The 26,267-nt window shown below is 56.0% G+C and overlaps 1 protein-coding gene across 2 annotated transcripts in view; it reads left to right on the top strand.

Annotated features, from left to right (window-relative positions):
* The window catches only part of RAP1GAP2 (RAP1 GTPase activating protein 2), a 47,237-nt gene that overhangs the window by 6,917 nt on the left and 14,053 nt on the right, over window positions 1-26,267 (top strand). The window contains exons 3-11 of one of the 2 annotated variants that reach the window (XM_080629826.1): window positions 18,756-18,840; window positions 22,379-22,414; window positions 23,115-23,159; window positions 23,681-23,713; window positions 24,036-24,245; window positions 24,612-24,715; window positions 25,252-25,330; window positions 25,768-25,821; window positions 25,966-26,049. In XM_080629826.1, coding sequence (XP_080485952.1) covers window positions 18,756-18,840; window positions 22,379-22,414; window positions 23,115-23,159; window positions 23,681-23,713; window positions 24,036-24,245; window positions 24,612-24,715; window positions 25,252-25,330; window positions 25,768-25,821; window positions 25,966-26,049 — 730 coding nt within the window. The remainder of the gene's footprint in view (window positions 1-18,755; window positions 18,841-22,378; window positions 22,415-23,114; window positions 23,160-23,680; window positions 23,714-24,035; window positions 24,246-24,611; window positions 24,716-25,251; window positions 25,331-25,767; window positions 25,822-25,965; window positions 26,050-26,267) is intronic. The other variant, XM_080629825.1, reaches the window with a different exon arrangement.

A 26,267-nucleotide genomic window follows, 5' to 3' on the forward strand; every position in this document is an offset into this window, starting at 1 on the left:
AGCCGAGCACTGGGCAGTCTCTAGATGGGTCTGTGTGGATGGGGTTTAACTGGGCACCCAGCTGAGGCAAAGGCTGTTTAATGGACATTGCCCCACCATCGTGATGCTCTTCCCAACCTGGAGGGATGCCTTGCCCTCTCGGGTGCTGTTGTTAGTTATACTAATTGCCACTGATGTGCATGGGGCTCGTCTCACAGCAAGTTCTGAGCTTTCCTAAGCCACCTTTCTGGGTCCCCTGGCTCTAATCCCACCCTGATTTGCTGTGAAGTTTTGCTGGAATCTTAAACCGTCCATGACAGGTGACAGGCCAGCAGCCTGAAGTGGTTCAGCCCCTTCAAAATGATGGTGGGAACCCGGTTTGTACTTCGTTTAGTGCTTCCCCTGTGAAGCTGCAGCTCTGCCTCCTCCCCGGGAGCTCCTGGGGCACGGTGGGCATGTGGGGCTGGACACAGCATCCCTGGCAAAATGAGTCCTTGTGCCGGAGGCAGGTCTGGTGCCAGGGTCCCTGCTGGCACAAAGCTCCTCACCAGTGCAGGGAGGCTGCAGGCCAGTGGCCAGGGATGGTGACAGCTCCCGGCTGCCGTCATCCCTGCTCCCCGTCTGCTGCCTCTGAGCTGCCTCTTGAGCACTTGTGCCAGCCCTGGCCAAAGCTGGGAGCACGGGGCTGCACGGATCCAAGTCACTGCTGTCCTCATAGCCCTCAGTGACAGCTCTGCCCGGCGGGGAGGTTGGAGGGTGGCAGAGCAGCTGCCTCTGGGCTGCGCTGTGAGCAGCTGGAGCTGCCCCGGGCTGTGGCTGCAACAGACCCGAGTCCTTCACTGATCCGCTGGTGTTTGGGTGTTGTTCAAAACAAAACCCCTCCGCTCTGACCGGGTTTCGGTGTGTCCAGACCCAGGCGGTGCGAGTCAACCCCTGCCTTCTGGAGGAGGCGATGGGCACGCGGGGAAGCGTTGCCGAATCCTCCTTCATTTGCAGTGCAGATGCGAGCACGCTGGGGCAGGCGGCGAGCGGCGGCGGTGTGGGATCAGCCCCGGGCCTTCCGGAGGCTCCCTCCCAGCCCGGCCGTGCTTCCCTGGCTGAGTCCTCTTCCCGGCTGTGCCAGCAGTGGGCACACGAGCGCTTGGCTTCTGCTGCCGCTGGTTCCCACTGTGAGCAGATAACAGCGAGGGGAGCCGGGGCCGGGGGTGCTGCTGCTGCCTGGCCGCATCGGGGTGACCTCCTGTGTGCTGGTGACCGGGCTGCTGCGAGCCCGGTCCCTCAACTCACATCGCAACGGTGGCCGCCGCTCTGGGCAGTGGGGTGAGCCCTGAGCAGGGGCTGCAGGTGTTGGGGCAGTGCTTGGTGCCCATCAGGGAGCAGTGGTGAGCGTTGCCATCGTCCCCACATCCCGGCATTCCCAGCTGGAGATCTTCAGCACGAGGTGGGAGTCGCTGGTTCAAAAGGAGCAATGTAAACCTCCCAGAACCGGGGCAAAGGGCTGCTGGGGATTGACAAAATCTAGCCAGCCCCAACGTCTCCCCGCTATCTCCACTGGCAGGCGGGACAGCTTCCCTCTTCCCGGAAGGGCAGCTATCAGCCCGGCCGTCCCCAGAGACACCCAGCCCCACAGCATCCTTGCAGCACGTTTCACAGCCTGCCTGGGGCAGAGGAAGCTTTCCCAGCAGCAGAAAGGTGCTGTCGGCTTTGAGGACTTGGGGTGTTACATCCATTTAACCTGGTAAGCCCTATCTATGTACAATTTCATGGGGGATATTGGCACAGCTCGAGTCATGCTCCCGCCCTGGGAGACTCCCCTGGTATGTGGCTCCCAGTGGCATGCTGTAGATATTTGGGGTTATTTGGGGGGTTATTCCTGCAGAAGCCTGAGCTGCAGAACAGAGGCAGCGGACTGGGATCTGACGATGCCAACATCGCTCCCCGGTGATGCTGAGCTGGTGCAGCGTGTGCTCACCAGTTCCATATGTTAAAATGTTGTTGCTGTCAGCCCTCGCATATTTAAAGCTAGATTATCCACAACTACATCTGCCCAGAGGACTTAGCAACCCCACGTGGGTCTATTTTTAGCGCTGTTTCAGAGCTAATAAACCCTGCTGGGTTATAGATCTTCCCTGCTGCCATATTTACAGCCTGTCAAAATAGGAGCTGTTTGCAGACAGTGAAAGGCGGCTGCTCGGAAGAAATAACAGCCTTCTAAAAGCAAACACTGTTGTGATGGGGTGGGGGGAGCCTTAACGGCTGCAGTGACAGAGGCACCATCTGCCTTGGGTGCGTGTTCCCAAATATTCGGGTGCACAGGACAGGGTTGTGTGTGGGAGCTGAGGGTGCAGCCGGGCTGCCATGGAGCTCACCCCGGACAGGGTGCTGGCTGCTGGTGAGTGAGTTCTGGGGGTGTGGAAAAGCCTTTTTGCTGCTCAGCGTCCCCGCTGGCCTCCCCTTGGCTGTGACCATGTGTCCACTTGCCTCTGGGACGGGAGCAATTTGGGAGCACAAGGAGCCAGTGAGGCTGGAGCAGGGCCGGGAGCACAGCGCTGGTGCAGGCACCGGGCCAGAGCCTGTGCTTTGCTCCTGATGATAACCTCATTAATTGCCTTGCTGCTCCTGCCGCCCCTTGCTTTCTCTTTGGTCTGTAGGGCCCTGGCTCCGCAGAGGCATCGCCTGGCATCGCGCCGGGTGCTGGAGCTGCCTGGCAGCGCTCTCACTCCAAGGGAGGGTTTGGTGCCAGACGGTGCCAGCAGGACCCGTGGTCGCTGTCTGGAAATGGCCCCGCTCCATCTCTGATGGTTTATTTCCAGTGGGGCTCGTGATGCTGGTTTTGTGCTTGGTCAGCAAACACCTGCGTCAGCGCTGGACCCATCTGACGTCCGAGGACCTGGCGTCCTCCAAAGCCTGGTTTAAAAACCTGTCTTATCTTAGACTCCCACCCAGAGGAGATGTGTAGAGGCTTGACAGGTCCTTGAGTAGGTCAGAGCTGTGTTACGATGTCCCTGTGAGGACTCAAAGGTCACTCCTTTCAGACACCATTTCTCTTGTTCCTCTCGAATGTTACCGGTGTCACACCAGGGACTGCGACAGCTCCTTCCTCCTACAAGCAGTTTGGTGTTAAGCCTCTCCGATTGGAGCTTGGTGCTCACGTGAGGGTGAACCAGGGGCTGAGGAGTCGTTCAAGAACTTCCATCAGGTCTTCAATGGAGCTCCAGAACCTAAACACAACTTTGTTAACTGAACAATTTGCTTTTCACTTGCATGTTAAGCTCCAGGGCAGGGGCTGCGCTGACAGGCAGGAGAGTGAGACTGATGGTGGGAAGTACAGGATCAGACCAGAGGTCTGTGTCCACCTCCTGGGAGTGCCGGTGCTCAGGGAAACACGACACAGAAGTCATGTCCGTTCATCCGAGGTGCCAATCCCCTCATGGGCTCCCTGCAGCCCAGGCGGTGGGAAAGGACGGTTTTCCTTTTGCCTGTGTTTATACCACTGCCCATGTGGCTGATGTGGTCACAGTGGCTGCAGGCTGGGCACACAGAAGGTGCTGCTGTAAGCGGGGTTCTCCCGTGCTGCTCCAGGCATGTCTCCTCCTGGAGAGGACAAGCACCCATCCAGAGTGTGCATGCGAGCAGTGTGCATGTGGCACCAGTACGAAGCAGCTCTCTTGTTCCTGCTCATTGATGAGGTTGCACAGTGTGAGGTGATTTAACAAGGGAGATGTTGGGCTGGGTTTCCAGATAACAACTGCATCATTTTCTTTCTATCCGAAGCAAGAGGCAAGGAAAAAGCTGTAGAGCCACAGAAACCCATTGCTGAATGTGATTGACTTCAGCACATTCCCTATTGTATGGATGTCACTGAGATAATACCTGTGTTTTAGCTGCACAAATTATATGTCTCTTAACACTTTCACATCAAACAAGGTGTCTGAGGGAGACAAGTAATGGAGACGACAGCGTCTCCTGGGGCTGCTGGTCCAGCTGCTGCCTTCCATGGCACAGGGACATGTTCCTGCATGAACCAATGAGCACCTCTTGCAGCAGAGCAGGGCACTGATCTCCCCCCAGGTTTCTGGAGCTAGAAAGGGTTTCTCCCCATTCAGCACAGATTGATGCAGTGGCAGATACAACCCCTTCTGTCACCGGAACACCCCAGCACTGAGGGAAATCAAGGCCCAGAGACACCATGAAATTTTTCCATGGCTGGATGCTGGTGGCAGTTGATTGGAATAACAGCTTCGCAGATGGTGGTTGTTCTGCAGGGGAGCTGGGGAAGGACCAGGGCTAAGCAGGGTGCTGGTGGTGCTGGGAGCGTGTGACTGATGTTGGTTTGCTGTGCATCCTGGATCTGGCTTTACTACTGATGTTAATGATAAATGATGTCATTTAGGTCACTGATTTGTTAGTAAAATTCAGAGATCTGCTCATGCTGTAAGGACCTATTTCCTCTGCTGATGTGATCTAATTTAATTTAATGCCAAAATCTTGGAGCTCATCTCTTCAGAAAGTCTGCGTTTACAGGGAAAAACGCCCCAAATTATCAAGAAGATAATTTCCATGTAATTATGCTGCTGTCACAGGCATGACTGCCTGGTACTGTGTTTAACCATCAGAGATTATACACTCACACAAGGGAGCAAACCAGGCAGGGGCTGGTGCTGCACCCGAGGCTGACACACGCCTGCCTTCTCCTCTGCCGCTGACTCACTGCCTGGCCTTTGGCATCTCCCTCCATCTCCCCAGGCTACCATTTTCCTCTTGACTTTGGTTTATTACAGTACCTGCTGGCCCACGATGTGCCGAGGAGCCAGGGCCAGCATGCTTAGCTCTGTTCAGCACTGCTCTGCTTAGCTCAGCACTGCCCTGCTCTGGTTGCTGGTGCTGAAGGTGCACCAAAATCATGTGCTCAGCACCAAAACATGATTCTTGTGTTCGAGTCCCAGGTGCATGTGATGGGAAGGTGCTTTCTAAGAGCAGCCTTCAGAGGGACACAGCTTTGATAAGAAGCTCTTGTGCTTGAGCAAACAGCCACTCAGTTGCCCTTCCACCAGCACTGCTTGGTACCAAATGTTTGCTGCCTCCTTCTCTCAGTGCTCATGGGAAGGGAAGGGGCACAGGGTGACCGCAGGGTGGGCAGGTCCTGTGGCCCAGCATTACCTTCACTGGTGCTCTGCAGTGGGTCACCTTCTGGGGTACAGCCACGCCGTGACCTCCGCTTGCAGGGTTTTGTGCTCAAAGTTGAATTGCAGTGTGATAATCCAAGCTCATGTTTTATCACTGTGCTAACACAGATCATAGCTCTGCTCTGCAGCTGGGCTGCTGCTGGCCGAGGCTTTGTGGGGGGCAATACTCACTGATCTCTGTGTGGTTTTGGGGTGGGCAGGGATGTGCAGGGATGCTGCCCGTGTTCAAGGAGCTGTTTTCCACACCAGTAGGATGAGACAGGAGGCCGCTGACCACAGCATGTGCCACAGGGACCACAGGTACCATCAGGTTCTGCCTAAGGAGCTCAGCTCTGGTGATGGTGTTACTGCTCTGCTTCATACATGGGCACCATAGTGGGAAAATCAGTCACGTTTCACTCCAGAGGGGCTCATAAACCAGGGCAATCTGCAGCACCGCTGACCATCAGACCCTGCTGCTGCTCTTGTGCGGGGCCAGCTCGTTTTTAATGGCTGAGAATACCTGCCTGAGCCTTGGCTTCCTCCTGCAGCGGGAGGTCGTTCATTTGTAATGAATTTTTGTTCTTTCCTTGCGGCTTTGATTGCTTTCCCTGCTCATTTCCCAGGAAGGCTGATGATTGCGCTGGGGAGATGACACATTGCGGGCCACGCTCGGCCCCAGGTCAGGCAAAGGGTTGATGCTCATGTGTGCTTGTGATGGGCTCTGGATGAGGGACAAGCCCATTGTGTTGGCTCCCAGACAAATTTCTTTTGCCTGTATCAATCCTGTATTCCTGTACTGGATGGCAGGGAGCTGCAGGGTTTGGGTGCTGCAGCACAGTGGGAAAGCTGAGTCTGCCCCACACTTTGGCACACTTCAATCCCTCTCCTGATCACTCTGAATTGACAAGATGCTGAGGTTGCTGGTGGTGTATTGTGCCCATCTCACACGGTTTCAGGAGAGATAAACCTTGCTGTGCTCTGTCTCTGCTCTGCCTGCACGGAGCAGCTGCTTTGTGCTGTCTTGGTATTTCCTCTCTGTCTCTCTGATTGAAGCCATAAAATAAATCTCTAATCAGATTACTCTGGGCTGGATGTAACACAATATAAAGCTCTAGTTCTTGTGATACTTCTCTTAAAACTGGATGCACTCTTATCCTCCTCCTGCAGCACCGTTTGGAATGCTCTAATCGCTTTCTCCTTAGTTTTGCAAGCTCCCAAATTCTTTTCTTCCTCTGCCAGGGAAATCAGAACATGACTGCTCCTTCGCAAGAGCCAGTTGCTATTCCTGGCTTTCGGTCTGTGTTGTTTCGGCTCCTTTTGTTCCCCCCTAGCTCCTGGTCTGCGCTTTCTCCTTGGTGCTGTGGGTGCTGGTGCCCAGCCACGTCCCACTCAGGTGGGGGAAGCACCATGGGGGCTCTGGGTGATTGCTGGGTGATGGGGAAGGGTCCCTGGGCAGAGCTTTTGTTGCCCCATTGGCTGCTGTGGCTCAGCCATGCCGGGGCCGGTCTGGCTGTGCCTGCAGTCCGTGTGGCACATGCCTGGCATAGCTCGTGTATTTCTGGCCCTGGCCCTCCTGAACCAGAAATACCTCTTGTGAAGGGAGGCGCAGAGCGCTCCAGGGATGTGTTCACTGCCGCGTCTCTGGCCGGAGGAGCCCTGAGTCAGCAGAGCCAGGCTGCGCTGTGCCCACAGCTCAGGTGGGAGCGATGCGGCCATGGGGTGAAACGCACCCATGAGCGGCTCAGGAAGGTTGATGGGCTGCTTCGTGATGGGGTTTTTGTCTCTTCTGCAGCACTGACACAAAAGCCAAAGTTGCTCCATAAATACATGGCGTCATAACAGTATTAGTAGCATCACTTTTTCACGGGAGGTTCTTGACCTCGTCACAATCTGGTATTTTCAGATCCTTTTTTCTTAGCAGAGTGCCCAAAAGAAAATGCCAGGCTTTGTGTAAATGAGCCAGCCACCCATGATCTGTTAATCACAGCGTGTGATCATTCTGACCTGAGCACTCCTCAGCCCGGCTTCCTTGCTAGCTGCAAACCTGTCTCCTCTGAAGCAGAAATGTCAGGGTGTTTTTAAGGAGAGATTTATTTCTTCATGCAACAGGGGCAGCTGCTGGACTCGGAGGTTATTTAGTCACTGCGGAGTGACTGATTTAACACTGATTGTTTTGTTAAACGAAGGATGGAGACTCAGAGGAGCCCAGAAAGGCTGGTGGGGGATGGAGGAGGGAGCTCATGGTCTCTGGTCCAGGCTCCACCACAGAGAGGTCTGGAGCTCTCTCCAGCTAAGCCCGGGACCCTTCCATGGATGGGGAGCTGACAGTGCTCCAGGGACCTCTTCAGAGCTGACCCAACCTGCCCTCACTGAGACTGGTTTGATGGGATCCTTTCGGAGAGAGTCAAGGCTGGATTGGGGACCCACATCATGGCTGATGTGCTGCAGGAGCCAAGGAGACCTGGCTCTGCTCCTGGCTGAGGGTGCCCCAGTGGCCCCTGTGGCCATGCAGCACAGGTCCCTGTGCTCCCAGCTCGCTGTGCCCACCCTGCTCCTGCTCCTCGCGTTGGTGATCAGAGCTGGTCACTGTGTGCACCATGAGCTGTTGTCTCTTTGCAAGGGGGATCCACCAGATGTGAGAGGGGAGAGCAGCAGGGCTAGGGAAGGCAGGCAGGGGCTGGGGCTGTTCGCATGCACCAGTCCTGCTGCCTCTTCTGCCTCTTGGAGCACCCCTGGTGTCCTGCCCCAGGCTGTCCTGGAGCATTTATTGGGTAGCAGAACACAGGAAATAGGACGCAGCTTCTTCAGGGCCCCACTGCAGCCACCAGCGATGTCTTCGGGAGGAGGTCCCTGGTTCCCCCTCACCTACGTGTCCAGTGCCTGAGCATCCTGATCCCCAGGGGGACCCACAGCTCCTCACCATTGCTTGTCTTGCCCTTGTCCTGTAAATTGCAGATCAGCAGAAATTGATTTCAGGCAGGCTTGTTTGCCCTGTTTGGATGGAGAAGACGTGGCTGAGTGTGTCTGCGCAGAGCGATTCTCTATTTCCAAATATGAGAGAATTGGACATCTTTAAAAATCAATACAAAGCCACTTCAGCATAATCCAGGAGGAGATTAATACTTAACTTGTCTGGAAAAGGGGAAGAGAGACAGTGGAAAATGTCTCCAGGGAGGGAGACTCAATGAAATTCAAAGCTGCCTGTTTAATGCGAGAGGGAAAAGTTTAAAATTAACCCACCTCCCCCTCCATTAACCGGGAGCTATCGAGGTGCTGCAGAATTGCTGTGATTGGGGGTGAGAGGGGCTCTCATTTCTTCCTTTTTTTCTTTGCTATGCCTGGAAATCTGTCATTTCAATGACTTCTGCTCCGAAGGAAGCAGTCGGTATCGCCTGCAAGAGCAGATGTGTTGGGCCAACAGAAGGCTCTGCAGTGTGAGCTGAGCACTTTCCCTTCCCACCAGGGAAGGTGAAGGTGGCACTGGGATGAACAGGAGTCCTTCCTCTCCCCACGCAGGCTCTCTCACCTACCACGTGTGGTTTGGTGTCAGCCAGTGTTGTACCAAGGAGGCAGGAAATGTGTTTTGGGGTGTTTTGAGAATGGGTTGGGCTTTTCCTCATGGGGATGTGGGGATTTGGGCTGGGATCCCTGTGCTAAGGCCCTGCTGCTGCTCCAGCCTCCCCGGGGACCCATGAGATCTGCTGGAATACAGAAACACTGGTCTTAGATTGAAGCTGAGATCTTGACTCTCTGAAGGGCTGTTTGTGTGCTGTGTAGGTCAGTGTGAATGGTGTGGTGAGGTCCTCCTGGGCTGAGTTAACGTGGCATCTTGACAAAAATAACACTGTTCATATTTTTATCTGGCTTTTAGTAGAATGCAGGAAGAGATTACGGGGATGATGGGGTTTTGTTGAATTAAAGGATATGTCTGATTAGAGATTGTGCTGAAACATTTAGATAGGAAAGGCTGGAGCTACAGTCACATTGGTCACCTTAAGCATAGCAGGGAGAGGTGGCAGTGAGAGTGGCTGCCAGATGTGCTCCGTGGCTCCCGAGCAAACACACTCATTACAGGAGAGCCCCAGTGCTGTTAATGATTGACTGCCCCAGCCAAGGGCTTTCCAGGCATCTCCTGCTCCAAAGCCTTGTGAGACCATGGGGATGTTGTGTTGTGTGTGATCTTATGGGCAAGGAACAGGAGCTGTTCTCCCTGTCTTGCCCAGGAGTTGCTGCAGGGAGATGCCCCACGGCAGTAGGATGCGCATGGTTGGGTGGCTGTGGTTGGTGCTATGGGCCATGGTCGTGTGCCTCCCAGCCCCCTGCCCATTTGTGGCAGGGCCCCTCCTGTGCTGACCTGGGGGTCCTCCCATGCAGGAGGTGCACTCCCTGCTTTGGGGCCAGGCTGGTTGGAGCACATCCAAGGGGATGTTTTCCTAGGCTTGACCCGATGTTGCAGTGCGATTACGGTGACTACAGCGTATGGAGCTCTGCTGGGTCTGCTGCAGGTGCTGATGGTTCAGTCCTGTTCAGGGCTGGAGCTGTGTCTGCATGTTCTCCTAGATGCCTACAGCATGGGCTGTGTTTTCATCCCTCCACTGAGGAGCATGCTCAAAACGCTGTAGCTGGTCCTGTGTCTAATTCCTGTGAAAATTAAATTCACAGAGGAGGAAGGTGAGATGGGGGGGATGGATGGGGAGGCCCGGGTGTTTCATCGCCATGGCAACACAGACTTCCAGGGGAAGGTGCTGAGGTTGGGAAGTAGATCACATACAGTTTACTTAACTTAAAAATATATATGTCTTTCCTGGAACAAGCTGTGTGCCGGCTCCCTGGCACAGGAGGCAAGCTGAAGGGCTCCTGCTGCCGCGTTGCTCCCAGGCCTGGCTCCGTGCAGCTCTGCACTGGGAGGGATGCTCACCTCTGGTCCATGCAGCTCTGTTCCAGGGAGGGATGTGCAGCTCTGATCCATGCAGCTCTGCTCCAGGGAGGGATGCTCAGTCCTGGTCCATGCAGTTCTGCTCCAGGGAGGGATGCGCAGCTCTGATCCATGCAGCTCTGGTCCAGGGAGGGATGCTGAGCCCTGGTCCATGCAGCTCTGCCCCGGGGGAGGGAGAGAGGGATGCTGAGCCCTGGCGCAGGCGCGGCAGCCGCTGGGCTCAGATCAGCTCTGTGTTATCCCGTTCGAGGAAGGTTCGGAATGTCAGAAAAAGGCAGCGTGAAGCAGTTGCAACGCAGGAACGCCTCCTTCCCCCCGTCCGGGTTTTGAGGGGCTGCCGTGTAACTTCCTCCTCTGAAAACCCCGGTGTTGGCGTGCTCAGACGCGGCTCTTCCCGCGGTCCCGGTCTGGCGGCGGGCTCACGGAGCGCGGTCGCGGTCCCGCACACACACACGCTGCCGCCGCCGGGGAGCGCGCAGGGCGGCGCGGGCGCGGAGGCGGGCGCGGACGCGCTGCTGCCCCCGCAGGTGCCGCGGCGAGGGCCGGAGCTCGGGCGGCGGCGGTGATGTCCGTGTCCCGGCCGGCCGGGAGGATGCCCGCACGTCGGGCCGGCGTGCGGGCGGCCGTGGTGCTCATCGGGCTGCTGCACCGGTCGCGCAAGCAGAGCAAGGAGAAGAGGTGACGAGCGGTGCGCTCCGGGGGGCTCGGCGGCGGGGGACGGGGGTGCCTCGGTCAGGGGGCTCCGATGTGGGATGCAGCTGAGGGTCGTGTGTGTGCTCTCCCCCGGGGCTGGACCGCAGGCGCGGGGACCACCGGGACCGGCTACCGGGGTCTGTGCGTGTCTACCCGGGGGGGGGTGATGGCGTGAGAGGGGGAGCAGGGGCCGCCCTCCCGCCGCCCCCAGCGAGGTGAGCCCCGACATCAGCCTCGCCCCGCGGGGCACGGAGCGGGTCCGTGCTCCGCCGGGGCTCCAGAATCGCTTGGACTCGGCGCAGCAGCCGGGAGCAGCTGACGGAGGGTTTCGTCTTTCATTGACTAAGCCGCGGGTTGTACTCGGTGTTCAAGTTTGCGCTGGGAGGAAAGGGCCTGCTGGCCATGGTGTGCCGCGGGCATCTGCGCCGCTTCCCCCCGCGCCCGAGCTGCTGTGAGCTGCCGAGATTCGCCCCGCTCGGGTTTGTGCAGCACGTCCCCGGTCACGGAGTTCTCTCTCCTCCAGGACTGTGCTGCTCTGGCAACTTTGCTGTTAAAAATAGTCAGAATTGTGTGTCCAGACCTCGGCAGTGTGTGTACTGCTGAGCCGGGTGGAAGCGACGTGGGCACTGCTGCAGATGGAGGGTTTTTTGTGTGTTTTTCTGGCTGTTTTTTTGGTTCAATTTGTGATTTTGTACCACAGCCGTATGAATGGAGAATTGATTACTCGGAATCTTTATTGTAAAGTATCTCCCCATTCCCTGAAAAAAAATCAGAGTAAGACAATTGGGATGAAGCTGTAGCTCTTTGCCCACCCATAGGTCTGGGGCACAGGGGCTGTACTCCTGTTTTTCAAGCCCCGTTTTTCAGTGCTGCTGCCTTGGACAACAGGTGCCCTTGGGGGCAGGATTTTAATGATGCTTTTATGACTTAGCCATGGCCTTCTCCTGTAGTTCATGTGCTGCTGCTGCTGGTTTGGGATATTTTCTCCCCCTTTGCTGTGGTTTTGAGTGGATCATTAAAGCTGTGCAGTTGGAGCCCCCATCCCTCTTGGCTCCCAGAGGTGGGTGCTCACCTGAGCTGGGCCATGCCACCACCGTCCGGTGGGATGCGGGTGCAGGATCTGCCTTGGGACTTGGCCATTCTTGTCTGTTGCTCCTCGGGTTTTGTCTTGTGTAGCCCAGGCCCATCCCTGCTGTAGCTCAGCCCATAGGCCATGAGCTCAAGCTATGGGCCAGCAAGTTTCAGAGGGGCTGGTTGGTTGAGGGGTGGCCAGAGTCCTTCTGACCCCCAGTGCTCTGTTGTCTGGAGCCTCTTCTCCCGCTTCCATGTGCTGTGGGTAGAGAATGTCTGAGTACCAGTAAGGTCAGTGATGCCAGCAGGGCCCAAATGCTCCTTCAGACATTGTTCCCCCTGGAACTCATTTGCCATCCTGCGTTTGCCCCAGAGCACGGCAGGGAAGGAAGCGGAGAGCTTTACCAGTCACACGGAGTGAGGCTTTTCCCAAAGAGTCAGCTTTCCCCTGGGCACCAGCTTTCCATGAATGAGCTCAGCACGACACTTGAGGGCTGAGGAAAAATCTGGCTCCGAACTCTCGCAGAAATCTGGCCAATGTGTGAGTCTGGGTCTGTTGGCTTTTTCCCCCACCATCATGTTGAGCACGAGCTCTCTCAGTGTAGCTTTTGCTGGGGGGTTTTCTCAGTGTGAGAAGAGTCACACAGACACCTCAATGGGAGAACAAGACCCTGAGGAGGGGTTTTCTCCTTCTGCTGTGGACTGAGGAGCCTTCGTGGGAGCGACTGCAAGAATTCAGGCAGCGCTTTACGGCGGTTGCTTTGCCTTATGCAAGCTGCCAGGGCCATCAAAGTGACATAATCTGCAGGAAAAGGAAGGGACTGCTGGCGGCATCGTCAAAAGGGACTCTGTTCCTCCACCTGCTCCTATTTTCCTTTTTTCCTCCTACATTCAGTCTTTGTTCTGCATTTGCAATTGAGTTTTGCTTTACACGAGCCATATGCAAGCCTGGCAGGATCGGTGGCAGCTGCAGAGTGCCTGGTGGCCTGTGTCCCTTCCTTGTTAGCAACCCAGTAAGGAGCAGCACAACAGCTCACCCTCACCATGCTCCCCTCGCCGTGCTGGGGCAATGCTCCTGTCCTGCTCCAGAGATCCGGGGTTTGGATCTGGGTGTTTTTATCTAGATCCATTTTCCTGGATGTCCCATTATAAGGGAGGGGATGCTACAGCGGCTGTTCTCTGGCAGGGTACAGCTGGTGGGTGGGTGCCCCAGGGTAGGTGCCTGCCTCCGTTCGCTCACCAGTCTCGGCTATGGTGTAGATGGCTGGGAACAAGGGAAATGTCTCCACTCAGTGCTGGTGGTTTATGGCTGGTTCAGGGCTGCTCACAGGTGGTCTGCGTCCTTGAGAAAACCTTTGTGTTGCTGAAGGCAGTTTTAATCCCTGGTTGTTTCAATGGGACATTCACCGGAGCAGCGTCCTGCGTGGTTTCGGCCTCTCCCATCCTGCCCCAGGCCGGGACCGCGTCCCTTTGCCCTTTGGCGTTGGTTCTGTCGGTGGTTGGAGACGCTGGTTTCTGGGAGCTGTTCTCTGCAGTTTGCAGATCACTGAATCAGCTTGGGAACGGCTGCCCAGGGCTCGCAGGCTCCTGTTTGCCAGGAATTGGCTCAGACGAGCCTTCTGCTCTTAAGTCCAGGAGTGCCTGGGCTGATGTACCCACCGGGTGCGGGAAATCACTGCTTTCTGCTCCTGCGAGTGACAGCAGACACTGAAATTTGTAAATGTTAAAACCCTTTTTCCACCATTATTTGCGTGTGGAGCCCTGCTTTCCCAGCCAGACCAAGTGGGAAGTCCTTGGCTGGTTGGAAAGAGCACAGTGCCTGCAGAGGTGCCGGCAGAGCAGAAGCGGGCCCCTCGCTGTACCCCGCACAGGACAGGCAATGTGCAGGGACCCAGCACAGGCAGTGCTGCCTGCACGAGTGCGGAACACTCTGCACTGTTCTCAGCAGTGTTTATTCTCTGTGCAGAGGGGTGATTAAAGCTGAACTCACGGCAGTGAAATGTCACCTTGCTGGGAGCAGGGCCCTGGTTCCCGCTCGCAGGAGCTGCCCGTGGGGTGCGCGCAGGTGCAGGCTGGCACTTCACACTTACCGTGATTTATTACAAGAAATGTAGAGCAGAAAATGCTGTGCTTGTTCTTTGCTGACTCTCGGGCTCAGTGCACCGAGGTAACGCTTTGGGGCAGGGCCAGCCTGAGCCCAGGATGTGACAAGGTAAATCAGCTCATTAGGGAAGATGTTCCGCAGTGGGGGCTTTGCAGCTGGGTGCCGGATGAGACCCGGGTCTGGGGGGAGCCCTGCAGCAGTGCATGTCCTCTGCAGGCGTCCTCCCTGGCATGAGTGATGATGCAGCGAGATCTTGCCTGCCTGGTGTGCCCGGGATTGGATGGAGAGCTGTTCAAAGTCAGAGTAAGGTGCTTCGCTCAGGCACTCACTGCAGATCTCCGTGTGTACAACCTCAGCCAGGTGCCCTTGTTGCTGTTGCAGAGAAAACCCACTTTTGGATGAGTTCCTTTTGCAGTCTGAGCAGGCAGCTGAGGGCTTCTGGCTCCACTGGTCCTGGACCTAGGGGTGGGGAGGCTCAGTCCCAACATGAGTGGGGTGGAGAGGATGTGGGATGGAGAGGAGTCTCTGGCGAGGGAGGACAAGCAGCCCCAGCTCTGCTCCCACCACTGCCAGGCACAGGGGCTTAACCCGGCGCTGGGAGGGTGAACAGCAGTACAGAAGCAGAGTCTCCTGTGAAAATCAGATGCTGGGCACTGAATATTAAATAAGCTAAAAAAGGAGCAGCTGGCAAGGTGATGGCCATCAAGGGCAGGAAAATGATGAGGCCAAAAATAGAGGCTGTTAATTTACAGGGTAATCTTTGCTGTCCTTCCTAAGGATGCAGCATCTGGACAGGCTGAACCTGTTGCTGCGAGAGTTTTGCACCTCCTTAGACCAGGTTTCATCTGCAGAATTAAGAGTAGGTGTAAAGGTAACCCGCAATGTTCCGTGTTTAATTTACCCAGTGTAACAACTGGTAGAGCCAATCACTTAGTGTGAAACACCTCATTGTGTCAGGTAATAGGTTGACATCTCCCTTCCCCATGTGTGATTTATACGAACACACCGTGTCGATTTAGAGCCTGGCTGCTAAATCAGACAAACAAAACAAGAAGGTGGGATGCATTAGATGTTTTTCATTAGGCTTTAGGCTGGGAAAGGCAGAGGTTCAGCTGAAAAAGCTGAGGGGACATGGATATGAATTTGTAGGCAATTTTGGGATGAGTTCTCTAAAGACAAGAGAAAGACTTCGTCTGCTCTCACTGTGTTGGGAACCCACCGTTGCCCACGCACTCAAAATGGGGGGAGGACCCTCCTAAGCACATCCCCATGCTGTGATGGCAGGGTTGATCTCACGGTCTCCATTAGGAAACCCTGCAGTTTGGCCTGCGTAACTGCATTAAGGTATTTCCTTAATCAGATTTACTAAGTATGTAGGATTCTAATTCTTTCTTTTCCTTCTCTCTTAATTTGCCTAATGAGAAAAATGAAGAAACAAAATTACAAAGACGGAGCCCGTGTTGCATCCGGAGAGGCCGCGTGTGGCTGTGCAGCCCCGGAGGATGCTCTCACCCATTCTGTGCGCGGATGCCTGGGTCTGGCCAGGGTGTTGGGTGCTGGGGCTGGGTGAGGCTCCTGGCTGCCTCCAGGCACCGGGTGCTGCCTCCAGGCAGTGAGCGCAGCCCTGTAACCTTTGTTACTGATGCTGGAACCACATGTCCCGTGCTGCCAGGGAGAGGGCGCAGAGGGTGTTCATTGGAGTTGTGCTGTGCCAAGCCCAGGCTTCAGCTCATCACACTGTTCCTGATGTCTTCTGCTGTGCCTTCTCTCTCCTGTTCCCCAGTTGCCCTCCCATGTACTTGGGGTCAGGCTGCTCAGGCAGGAGCTGTGTGTTCACCATCCCGGTGCAGGAAGGCTGACATGGAGCGTGCAGGGGGTTGTGCTGTGGAAGGGTCCCAGCCCCTGGGGTCCATCCTGTGGCACAGCACAGGCAGTGATGCTCGCAGGCTGCTGACCGTTGGCATCCCAGTCTCCAGGGTGTCTCAGTGTCCTGGGGCCGCTCCTGGGACTCTGCTGTGGGTGGGAGCTGGTGCCTTGGGGGCTGTGTGGTGTCCCCCGGCCCTGTCCTCCCTGCTGTGGATGCTGGGACCATCACTGCGGTTTGGGCTCCGTGGACACTTGTACCCCTGGCGCCAGGCGGGAGCGGGTCACAGTGTGGGGCAGCCTCCGTGGCTCTGGTGGCACCTTCAGGGGAGGCCCGCAGGGGCTGCTCTGCCTGCGAGCACACCACGCACAGATAAGGACGTGCTGATCCTCCCCATGATTCATTTAGCATCCCAGGAGGGCAGTCTGTTTAGGAGTTAGGCTGATGGCCGTTGACCCCGCGCTGACGGGAGACTGAATCATCGCAGTCGGTGGCTGCCGTTTAACGTAACGTATTTCCAGTGCATGGAGGCTAATTACACACGGCGGCTGCTGAATGGGTTTGTTTTGCTCTCCCCGGAATTGCAGGAGCGGTTCCAGCAGTTTGGCCCCAAAGAAGCAATCAGCATGTGACAGAGGAACATGTTGTTAAGTTGTGTGAGTGATTTTGCAATACTTAGGATATGATGCTATGGCAACCTGCTACAAATCACAGATAAATCTAATTATTTGTGCATCCCTGCAACTTTAATCTTTGCAAAGTCTGATACATTTTATGCCTTTGAGGCCACTCTGCAGATTAGAGCAATCAGGCAGAGCTCACGGTTCAAAGCAGGAGAGCAGAGGATGAGTGGTTTGCTCCAGATCAGGCTGTGCTTTAGTGTCCCAGAAAGTCAAAAACCAAACAGTGGAAATCTGTCGTCCTCAGCATTCTTTTCAGCAGTGCAGCCATGGTGAATTGTGGAGAGGAGAATGGGCAGCAGCTTGATGAACAGTACGGAAGGGCAGGGAATGAATTCTGCTATTGCCCGTACACTGACCTACATTGCTTTAGTTCATTTCTTGCATTGAGAAACTGAAAGATGCTCAGAGCTTAAGTGAGATGAACTAATGGAAAGCAAATGCCCACACTCCTGCCCCGGGCTGTGGGAACTGCAGCCAGCAATTAATAACAAGTACAGAGGGTTTGGTCTGTGGGGTTCTGAGGTCTGTGGACCAGGTCCCTGAGTGCTGTGCCGATCCCTCTGTGCCCCTCCTGGGCTGGTCCTACACCTCCAGGAGAGAATCATAGGCTTGAATCCAGAATTCCCCATGACATCCAGCCAGTGTTCCCCTGGCTGCAACTGGAGTCCACTACCTTGTTCCTTGGATAATGAGAGCTGTCTGTCTGCATCCTGTTCCCTTGGCCACAGGCGCTGCAGCTCCCTGCTGCTGTCTCCATGTGTGCAACACACCAGCAGCATGGGCTGAGAGCTGGCAGCCCCCAAGGTCTGATCCTGCTGCCCTGGGGACCCCGCACTGCTGGCTCCAGCTGTGTTGCCATGAAGTCAGTCCCACGATGACAGGGAGAGATGCCAAATTCCCAGTGTGGGCTGTGGTGCTGCAAAGGGCAGGCTGGGACCCTGCAGGAGCGTGGGGCTGCAGTGCCTTCCTGCAGCTGTAGCACGCAGGGGCTACCTCCGGTCTGCTGGTATGTACATGTGTATGTGTCGGGGGAGATGGAGCCAAGGTTCACCAGGAGCAGGAGAAGTCTGTTTATTATCAAGAGCAGGAGGAGCAGCAGCCAGCCCTTCCCAAGCTCTGTTTCTGTCTCTCGTTAGCAGGGATGCTGCCAGCCACCCCTTTGGTCACAGAGGTGACAGTGGGGTTTTCACTTGCTATTGCACCAACGGTATGTAGAAAACTTGCCTGCAGTTCCCAGAGCATCCCCGCTGCATCCCTGCACAGGAGATTGGGTGTGCACCTCTTACAGAGCTGTGTGTTTGGAGATGGCCCCAGCGGGTCCAGGCTACCGTGTGCTGTGCCATGCTGTGCCGTGCTGTGCCTTGCTGTGCCATCCTAGGGCAGGCTGTCATGGGAACCAGACCTGGTTACTGTGAGATAAACAGTGGGACATTTTGGCCGGGTTTCTGCAGCGCTGACCTGGCAGGGACGAGAGGAAACAAGATTAACTCAGATCTTCTGACTCCCAGGCCAGCGTCTGGCAGTTCTGCTGCGAGTGGCAGCTTGGGCGTCTGCCTGGGGAGCAGTGGGTGGGAAAGGGATGGGGTGTTTTGATCAGACAGCCAGTGGAGGGCTGACGTTGTGCCTTCTTGAGGTCTGGGGGGATTCTGTGCCGGGGTTTCTTGGCAGGTCCATGGCACAGGCACTGCTTCCCCTGCCCTGGGGTCTCACATCCTCCTGATGCCTCTCACTGCCTCCAAATTCATCCCATGCCAGGTGCCTGCTGGCAAAGGGGCTCCGGGCTGGGCCCTGCCAAACCTGCACTGGGGTGTCCCCGGGTTTGTGCTGGTTCACCGAGCTGTTTGCATCCAAGCTCAGATGAGATTCATTCACCATCCAGGCTGCCAGTTGGCTGCAGGTCCTGCCCCAGCCAGGGGTTGCCCAGTGGAGGGACATTGTGGGAATGGGTGTTCATAGCATCCCAGTCCTGCTTCCCTCCTCCACCTGCATCACTGTCACCGTGCCCCAGTCCTGCAGCCGGCCTCTGGATGGCTCTTGGGATGGAGGTGGGTGCTCAGCGGGGCAGAGAGGTCCCAGCCCGCTATGGGCACGGGGCTCCTCAGGTGCCTTTTACCATTTTCTGATGCCGTTTGGTCCCTTCTCAGATTCAAGCTATGCTTCCCCGGCAGCCGGCCCGCGGCTTCGCCGAGGAAGATAAGCCCTTATCTCCCGCCCCGCGCCGCGGGCCGCTGACACGCCTGTGCCTTGGCTCTTTCAGGAAACAGGAGCTGCTCAGCGGCGCGGATGTGACCGTCCCGGAGCGGCCGCTCTCGCCCCCCCTCACCGCGCCGCCGACCATGAAGGTGAGTGGGTGCGCGGGGGATGCTCACGGGGCTGCGGCGCCGGCTCTGCACGGCCGGGCTGGTGAGGAGCAGCGCTTCCAACGCAGCGGCTGCACGGGTTCGGGCTGCTCCGGGGCGGGGGGAGCAGTGGGTGCGTTCTGGAGCTGAGCCCGCAGCGCGTTCAGGCACCATCAGCCGTGCGCGTGTCGCTGGGCCGTATCCTGCACCACCTCTCACATGACGCAGCTGTGGGCAGCGGTGCCAGGCAGGGTGCAGAGCCCCGGTGCTGTTACCCTCTAACAGCCACCATGAGGCAGCAGGCAGGAGCTGCGGGCAGCACCTGACCCAGCGCTCATCCTGCCAGGGGCCGCTCTGCTGCTGCCGTTTGCCGTGGTGGAGGCAGCAGGGCACAGAATGTGGCTCTTTCTCTCTGCTGTGCCCATGCGAGGTCACCTCTGCAGGCTCTGCCCCTCCTGCATCTTCCCAAACCCAGCGGGAAAGGTCATGAGGACCTGGTTTGACCTGGAAGCTGGTCCTGGGTGAGCTGGGGCTGATTGGGCACCTCTGCAGCTCCCAGCTCGTGTTTATCTCACCCAAACAGCCTCAGGCGAGCAGGAGCGCGCAGCCCTGTGCCAAGCAGCGCGATGCAGAGCCGGGCAGTGACCTGGGGCAGAGCTTCAGAGCGAATTCAGCAGGAAAAAGTCAGTTTGAGACATGGAAATGAATGGGAAAATAGGATAAAATAACAGGGGTTCACCAAAACCAGCTTCTGTGAGAGCCACCCAAAACGTTTCTGCGATGCCAGTTTCCAGACGAAGGCAGTTGCAGCTTTTCTCCCTGGGTTGCTACAGAGTGCTTGCTGTGATGCCACCCAGGAAAATACTCATTAAGCTGGAGATGAGGGGGATGTGAGGATTCTGAGGTAGCTGAGAACCTGGTTAAATGGTTAAGAGCAAGTGGGTTTGGAAATAGAGCACTGAGTTGGAGGAGTTTATTAGTGGAGCATTTGATGGTTTGGCTGTTTAGAGTTTTGTGCATGACCTGGGCACACAAAGCGGGTGGGAAGTGACAGTTCACTGATGACATGAGCTGTGGCACCTCGTTGGGCTACAGAGGAGGAGAGAGGGATCCCAAGGGGGGTCGGGGCCTGGAGCGATGGGAGGGAACAGGGATGCCTTTGCCCACATCATGTTTTAAATGGAAATTCTGCCTTTTAACACAGGCTGAGCCCGGCTGTGTGGGTGCAGAGGTGGCTTCTGGTGCTGGGGTCTGCTCCCTGCCCTGCTGCTGCTGCAGGAGTGGCTGGGGGGGGGGGGGTGAGACCCCAGGCACGCTGCAGGCAGGGGTATGGCTGCTCCTGGCTGGAGCGAGGGCAATGCAGGCCCGTGCATCCCAGCACAGGGCTGTGCACCCGGCAGTGCCCGGCAAACCCTGTCCTGCTTCCTGCCCAACCTGTTTCGGGCACTTTGCCTCCCAGGGAGCCACCCTTTGACACAACAAAGCAGCAGCCCTGCCTCTGGCCTGGGGAAACATTAACGAAGGAGGTGTGGGACAGGCAGGGATGGCGGCGGTCGGGGCCCATGACAAGCGTGGCCGTGGCTGCTGCGTGGGGCGGTGAGGCCAGGAAGATGATGGATTTCTTCCGGGGGCTGCTGGTGAGTGCTCCCGGACCCACGGGAGGGGTGCTGGGCAACACTGCCCCGCTGTGCTCCGTCCTGGCTGATCCCACCGGTGCAGGGTTACTTTATGGAGGTGTCTTTCTCTGGAAGCCTTCAAAGGGCATTTTCTGCTGCAGCTTCTGCTGAGAGGAGCCGTGTCCTTCGCTGTGCTGACACACCTGGATGTGACAATCCATCCCTCGTGCTGCCTGTAGCATGCTCAGTGTTGAGGGTGAGGACACATGAGCTTGGAAGGAAAAGCAGCGGTGCCATTTCAGTGGGGTGTTCTGGATTTCTGAGGTCGTTTGGATCTGCTCCTGGGCAGGTCTGTCCTGCTGAAGGTGTGGGGAGACACACTGTCCGCTCTGGTGTTGCCCTGAAGAAACAGATGCGGGTCAGTTTGGAACCTTTCAGCTTCCTGCTGGGCAGCACAAAGGTGTAATTGTCGCTGCTATAATTACCAAAATACCTGTGGCCCAGTGAAGCTGGCTCCAAGCTGCAGAAATCTCTGCAGGGCACAGACTGCCGTCTGCTGCCCTGAGCACATGAACAGGCTTCTGATGGAGCTCCTTTGGCAGGTGGATCCCGTGTCGCTGTGCGGTTTGGTTCCCTGGGTCCGGCTGCTGCCACAGCAGCTCCTGGAAACTGCTTCAGATGCTCAGAGTGTTTGTCCATCGCAGAGACCTGGATGTGAACTGGAATCTAAACCAAGCTCAGAATAAGGAAAAGCCTTTTTAAAGGGCTTCCAGCTTCAGGCTCTTCCGAGCCCTGGGTTTGTTTTCCCTCCTGTAGGTGCAGTAGGTTAAACTGGGCACAGTCTGAAGCTGGAAGCGTGGCTTCAGCAAGTCCCCGCCTGCATTGGCAATGTCTCTGCCCCATCCCAGCCGCTGTCACTGGGGCAGCCATAGACTGCTCGTGCTGTAAAACCAACCTTTGCTCACCACGTTTGTTAGAAGAAAATCTCTCTGAGGTTTTCCTTTGGGTTTTGATTTTCATTTCTTCATCTCCCCCTCTGTTTATTTTTTCCTCTCCTTTTTGTCATTTGATAAATCCAGTCTATTCTAAGAGCTCACTAAAATCACCCCCAAGCCTTTCTCCTTGGTACCGTGGCTCTTTCTGCCCCAAATATCTCATCCTTCTTCTGCAAACTGTTTCTGGTAGCCGGCAGCGTTGGAGCTGCTGATCCGGTTCCTGCTCTCCCTCCTGGACCACAGCATCACCTGCAGCACAGATGCCCCTTGGTCATATGAGCAGGGAGCAAACACGGGTTAGAGGAGAGATGGGAAGGATGCAGGAAGGAAGGACGGGGGGGCTGCAGCAGGGCTCCAGAAAAGCCATGGAGCAGTTTACTGGGAATGCCTCAACGTTCACAGCCGCTGCTTGGCGAGATCATTTATTTGCCTGTACTTTGAGAACAGGGAAAGCCGGATGAGGGATCAGGATTATCCAGCTGTGCCTGGGCCCCTGTGCCAAGTGTTGCCAAAGAAAGGGAGCCAAATGCCCTTGTGCACTCGGGATGCTTGCAGAGCTGCAAAGCCCCGTGGCCCTCGGCCCATCTTCCTGAGCTGCTTCGGAAGGGGAGCACAGCACAGGAGAAGTCAGGAGGAGAGGAGAGAGCTGCTGCTGCTCCCTGTGCTGCCCTTGGCTGTACTGGGGGGGTACCTGCTGTGAGACAGCCATGGCCCTCAGAGTAGCTGTGGGGTCCATCCCTGCCCAGCAGTAGGGCTGGAGGGGATATCACAGAGCCATCTGTTATGGATGGAGTCTCTTCTTCCTGTTCCTGCTGAGGGCAGGGGAGCCAGTATGGGGTGGGGGTCTGGTGTCCCTGCCTGGACGTGCCTGGGGCTGCCTTGGCTCCTGTCTGGGCATTGAACAGGAGACTTCCTTCTTCTCTTTTCCAGTCTGCAGAATTCTTCGAAATGCTGGAAAAAATGCAGGTGAGCAGCCGTGTGCATGCCAGCAATGCGGGACCCCCCGGCAGGGGCTGCAGGGCAGAGAGCTCCCTGCACTGAACGTGCAGGACCCCCTCTCCAACCATACCCTGGTCTGAAGCCCCTGCGCTGTGAGCTCTGTGTCACCGAGCAGGACACGTGCTCTCAGACTTGGTCCCATTGCTCCCTGGTAAAGTCGGGGTGCTGCTGCCTGTCTTTGCAAACACCAGGGTCTGGTGTAGAGCATGGCTGGGTCTAGCAGTATCTCAGTACCCTCTGGTCAGGGCAAGGCATGCTCTTGTCCCACACTGAAACACATCAGGATGTGCATAAGGAGGACAGTCAGGGGACCAGGGTGTCCCCTGGCATGTGCATTGTCCCTGCAGGAGGGATGCGGGCAGGCGGTGTTCACCCTCAGTGCTGGGATGTGCAGTGTTCCCTGTGCATGGTGCATGTTGTGTTTGGTGCCTGGGAAATGATGGTCTCATGTAGATGTTTTCGGTGTGGTGTTGCTGTGTCCCAGGTCTTGTTCTGCCACATCCTGTGTTACACTGGGGTCTGTCCTGGCACACTGGCACCTCTGCAGAGCCCCCTCCTTTCATGTCACTCATGTCGGTGATTTCTGTGTAGCAAAATATCCTTGTGGTTCTGTCTGTGTTGTTGTGAACATCTTAATTATTCAATCTACTCATTTTGTTCCAAATAGGCACCAAAACTTGAAGAACAGAGGGCTGGAAGCCAAAAACACAAGGTTGGTTGAATTCTGTTTCTTGCATGGGTCTCTTCAAATGTCCCCCCCTTATCTCAGAGCTTTAATATGCATCCCCAAAAACAGTTGCTGAAAGGACTAAAAAAGATTTAATGTTATCGAAAGCCAAGGCACAGATTGAACTGCAAAGATGAGGGAGTGGTGCGGGTAAATCTCTAATCCAGCTTTATGTCCAAGCCTGTGCATTTCAGTGATGAGCTGTGTAAAACCTTGTGCTGGGCTGCAGTGCTGAGAGCTTACACGGGTAATGGAGACTCCCTGGGGAAAGGCTTGTCCTGCCCAGGGCCTTCCTGCTGACCTGGGCACTGAGGGGTCCCCACGTATGTCCCCAGGCTCCCGGGGCGGTGTCCATCACCCGTCAGGAGCATCGTGCTCTGTTACTGCCTGGTGCTCAGTGCAGGGCGTGGGGATGGGAAGGACCAAAGCAGCCATTGGATGTGGTCTTAAGGGATGTCTGGTGGGGAACAGATGGTCATATATGGTGTTTTGATTCCTTTTTGCAGGAAGACTACATCCCGTACCCCAGCATCGATGAGGTGGGTGCCCTGAATCACCCTGAGCGCCTTCTGGCGATTGCCTTTCCAAAACCGTTGAAGACAGGGGAATTGGTGGAATCCCGTTTCCAAGGGGAGCTGCACAAAGCAGGTTCCTCTTCCCCATCTTTGCAGCTGCTGCTTTTTCTCAGTGGCACATTCCCATTTCTGGCAGAGAGAGAACTGCTTTCAGAGAGGGGCTGGATTTGCCTTGGTGCCAGGGCTGGGAGCTGTTGTGGGGGGGACAGGATGTGAGGCCATGAGCCCTGCACCCCACATCCGCACCCCAGTCCTGCCCGACCCCTCACGGGCACATCTCCTGCAGATCCTGGAGAAGGGCAGCCCGTACCCGCTGATCATCCTGCCCCAGTTTGGGGGATACTGGATCGAAGACCCGGAAAACCTTGGTACGCCGACCTCATCCGACAGCAGCATCTGCGAGGACGAGGAGGAGAACCTCAGCCCCAGCACCTACGGCTACAAGCTGGAGTGCAAAGGAGAGGCCAGAGCCTACAGGAAGCATTTCCTGGGGAAGGTGGGTGCCCTGGCACAGATGGCAAGTGGTTGGCTGAAAATTACCCCCAAGAATAAAAGGGAAGTGTAAAATTGCGAGCAAAATGGGCAAATTCTGCAGCTTTCCCCTTTGCAATGATAGCAGGGACTGGAGGGTTACAGCCATGGCCCTCTTGCTCCCAGGCTTGTAATCCCCTTCCTCCATCTGACCAAGGCTGAGGGCATAGTGCCGCGGTCCACGGGCACAGGGATGAAGCCCTGGTCCTGGCGAGGAGGGTGGGAGGATGTTGGGATGGAATCGAGTCCTCACCTCCAGCTGGGCATGGGGCTGCCCTCGCCATGGGCAGGCTGCTCCCCACTAACGCTGTTTTGATGGTTTCTATTCTAGGATCACTTAAATTTTTATTGTACAGCCAGCAGCCTTGGGAATCTGATCCTTTCCATTAAGTGTGAGGAGGCAGATGGCACCGAATACCTAAGGATTATACTCAGGTATGCTTTGTTTAACAATATATTTTACTTTGGGAGCCTCTCGTTTTGTTTCTATAGTAAAGGCTGGCAGCATGCCACTGCCACTTAAGAGGGGCTTGGGGAGGAATGGGTTGGGATGGGGTGGAGTGGGATGGGAAGGGAAGCAGCAGCATTCTCCTTTTACTGTTTTAACACGGGAACTGCCTGACCTCTGATAAGGAACACAAGACTTTGATCTTCCGCTAAACCTGCTGAAACCAAGTGTAAACCCCTCTGGGATTAATCCTCTCTGGGATAATACCAGTCACATCTACCACTGTCCCGCTGTAAGCTGACAAGACACAGCGTGTCTGAACCGTTGTGTCACTTCCCTCCAAACTGTGAATATTTTAAGAGCTGCAGTGATGAGAAGACAAATGGAGCCTTTACTTACTCACCAGCCCCAATAAATCCAGCAGAACATGGTTTTCCATGCAGCATCACTGTGGGAGGCTGTACTCTGCATCCCTTTGCCTTAGACACTTTCTGATGTCTGTTTCTTTTTGCTGCTTTAATAGGTCCAAGGTGAAGACGTTGCATGAAAGGATCCCCCTGGCAGGATTTAGCAAGCTCCCTAGCATCCCCCAGATTGCAAAGGTAAAGTGCCAGGCTGGGCTGGGAATCCTGCAGCAAAGTCCACGTCACTGTGGTGTTGGATGGCATTGGGTGCTGTTGGGCAGCAGCGCCTGGGCTGTCGGGACCAGGGGCACGTGGTGGCTGGTGATATGCACTGTCCCTGCTGGTTTCCCACCGATTCTAGTCAAGTCACTGGTTGATTTGTGGGGGAAGAGGTGAGGAAATGGCAGCACCTTTGACCTATGGAGACACATGGGACTTGTCTTGCTGCGTCCTCAATTGGGTACCAACCAGGCCACGGAGCATCCCACTGAGGGGGTGCAAAGAGGGCAGCTCCTGCAATCGGAGGCTGGATTTGGCTCCTTTATGAGACATTGCCAGCCTTGCTGTGGCAGGACAGGGGTGTCCCCTCCACACCCAGGGATCCGGCACTGATTGCTCTTTCCCCTTGCACACAGGCCTTCTGCGACGATGCTTCTGGGCTGAAGTTCAACCCAGTTCTGTACCCCAAGGTGAGGTCGCTTACCCCAGGTCAGTCACATATTCAGCAGAGAAGGTTGGGTAGGGTTAATTCTCCCCTTTCCTCCAGGATCCCGCAGCTGCTCTGGGGCTCTTTTGCACATCAATGAAACAATTCACATTTTGGTTTGCCACAGGCGTCCCAGATGATAGTATCTTACGATGAGCACGAGGTCAACAACACGTTCAAGTTCGGTGTGATCTACCAGAAGTTCCGGCAGGTGAGGGATCCGTGCACCATCCTCTTGGAGCACCTGTGTCTGTTTCACAAGCGGGGTTAATCCTGCCGCGTGCAGCTCGCCGCGTTGCTGGGTGTCCTCAATAGCGCGTCTTACCGCTCAGATGTTTTGCCGGCTCATTGAAAAGTGATGTGACTGAGGAAGCTCGGCACGGAAGTCAGCCCACAGGCTGCTGTAGGAGCAGGGGATGTGAGACTGGG

Source organism: Psittacula echo (genome assembly GCF_963264785.1).
Source record: "Psittacula echo genome assembly, chromosome: 15".
Lineage (NCBI taxonomy): Eukaryota > Metazoa > Chordata > Aves > Psittaciformes > Psittacidae > Psittacula > Psittacula echo.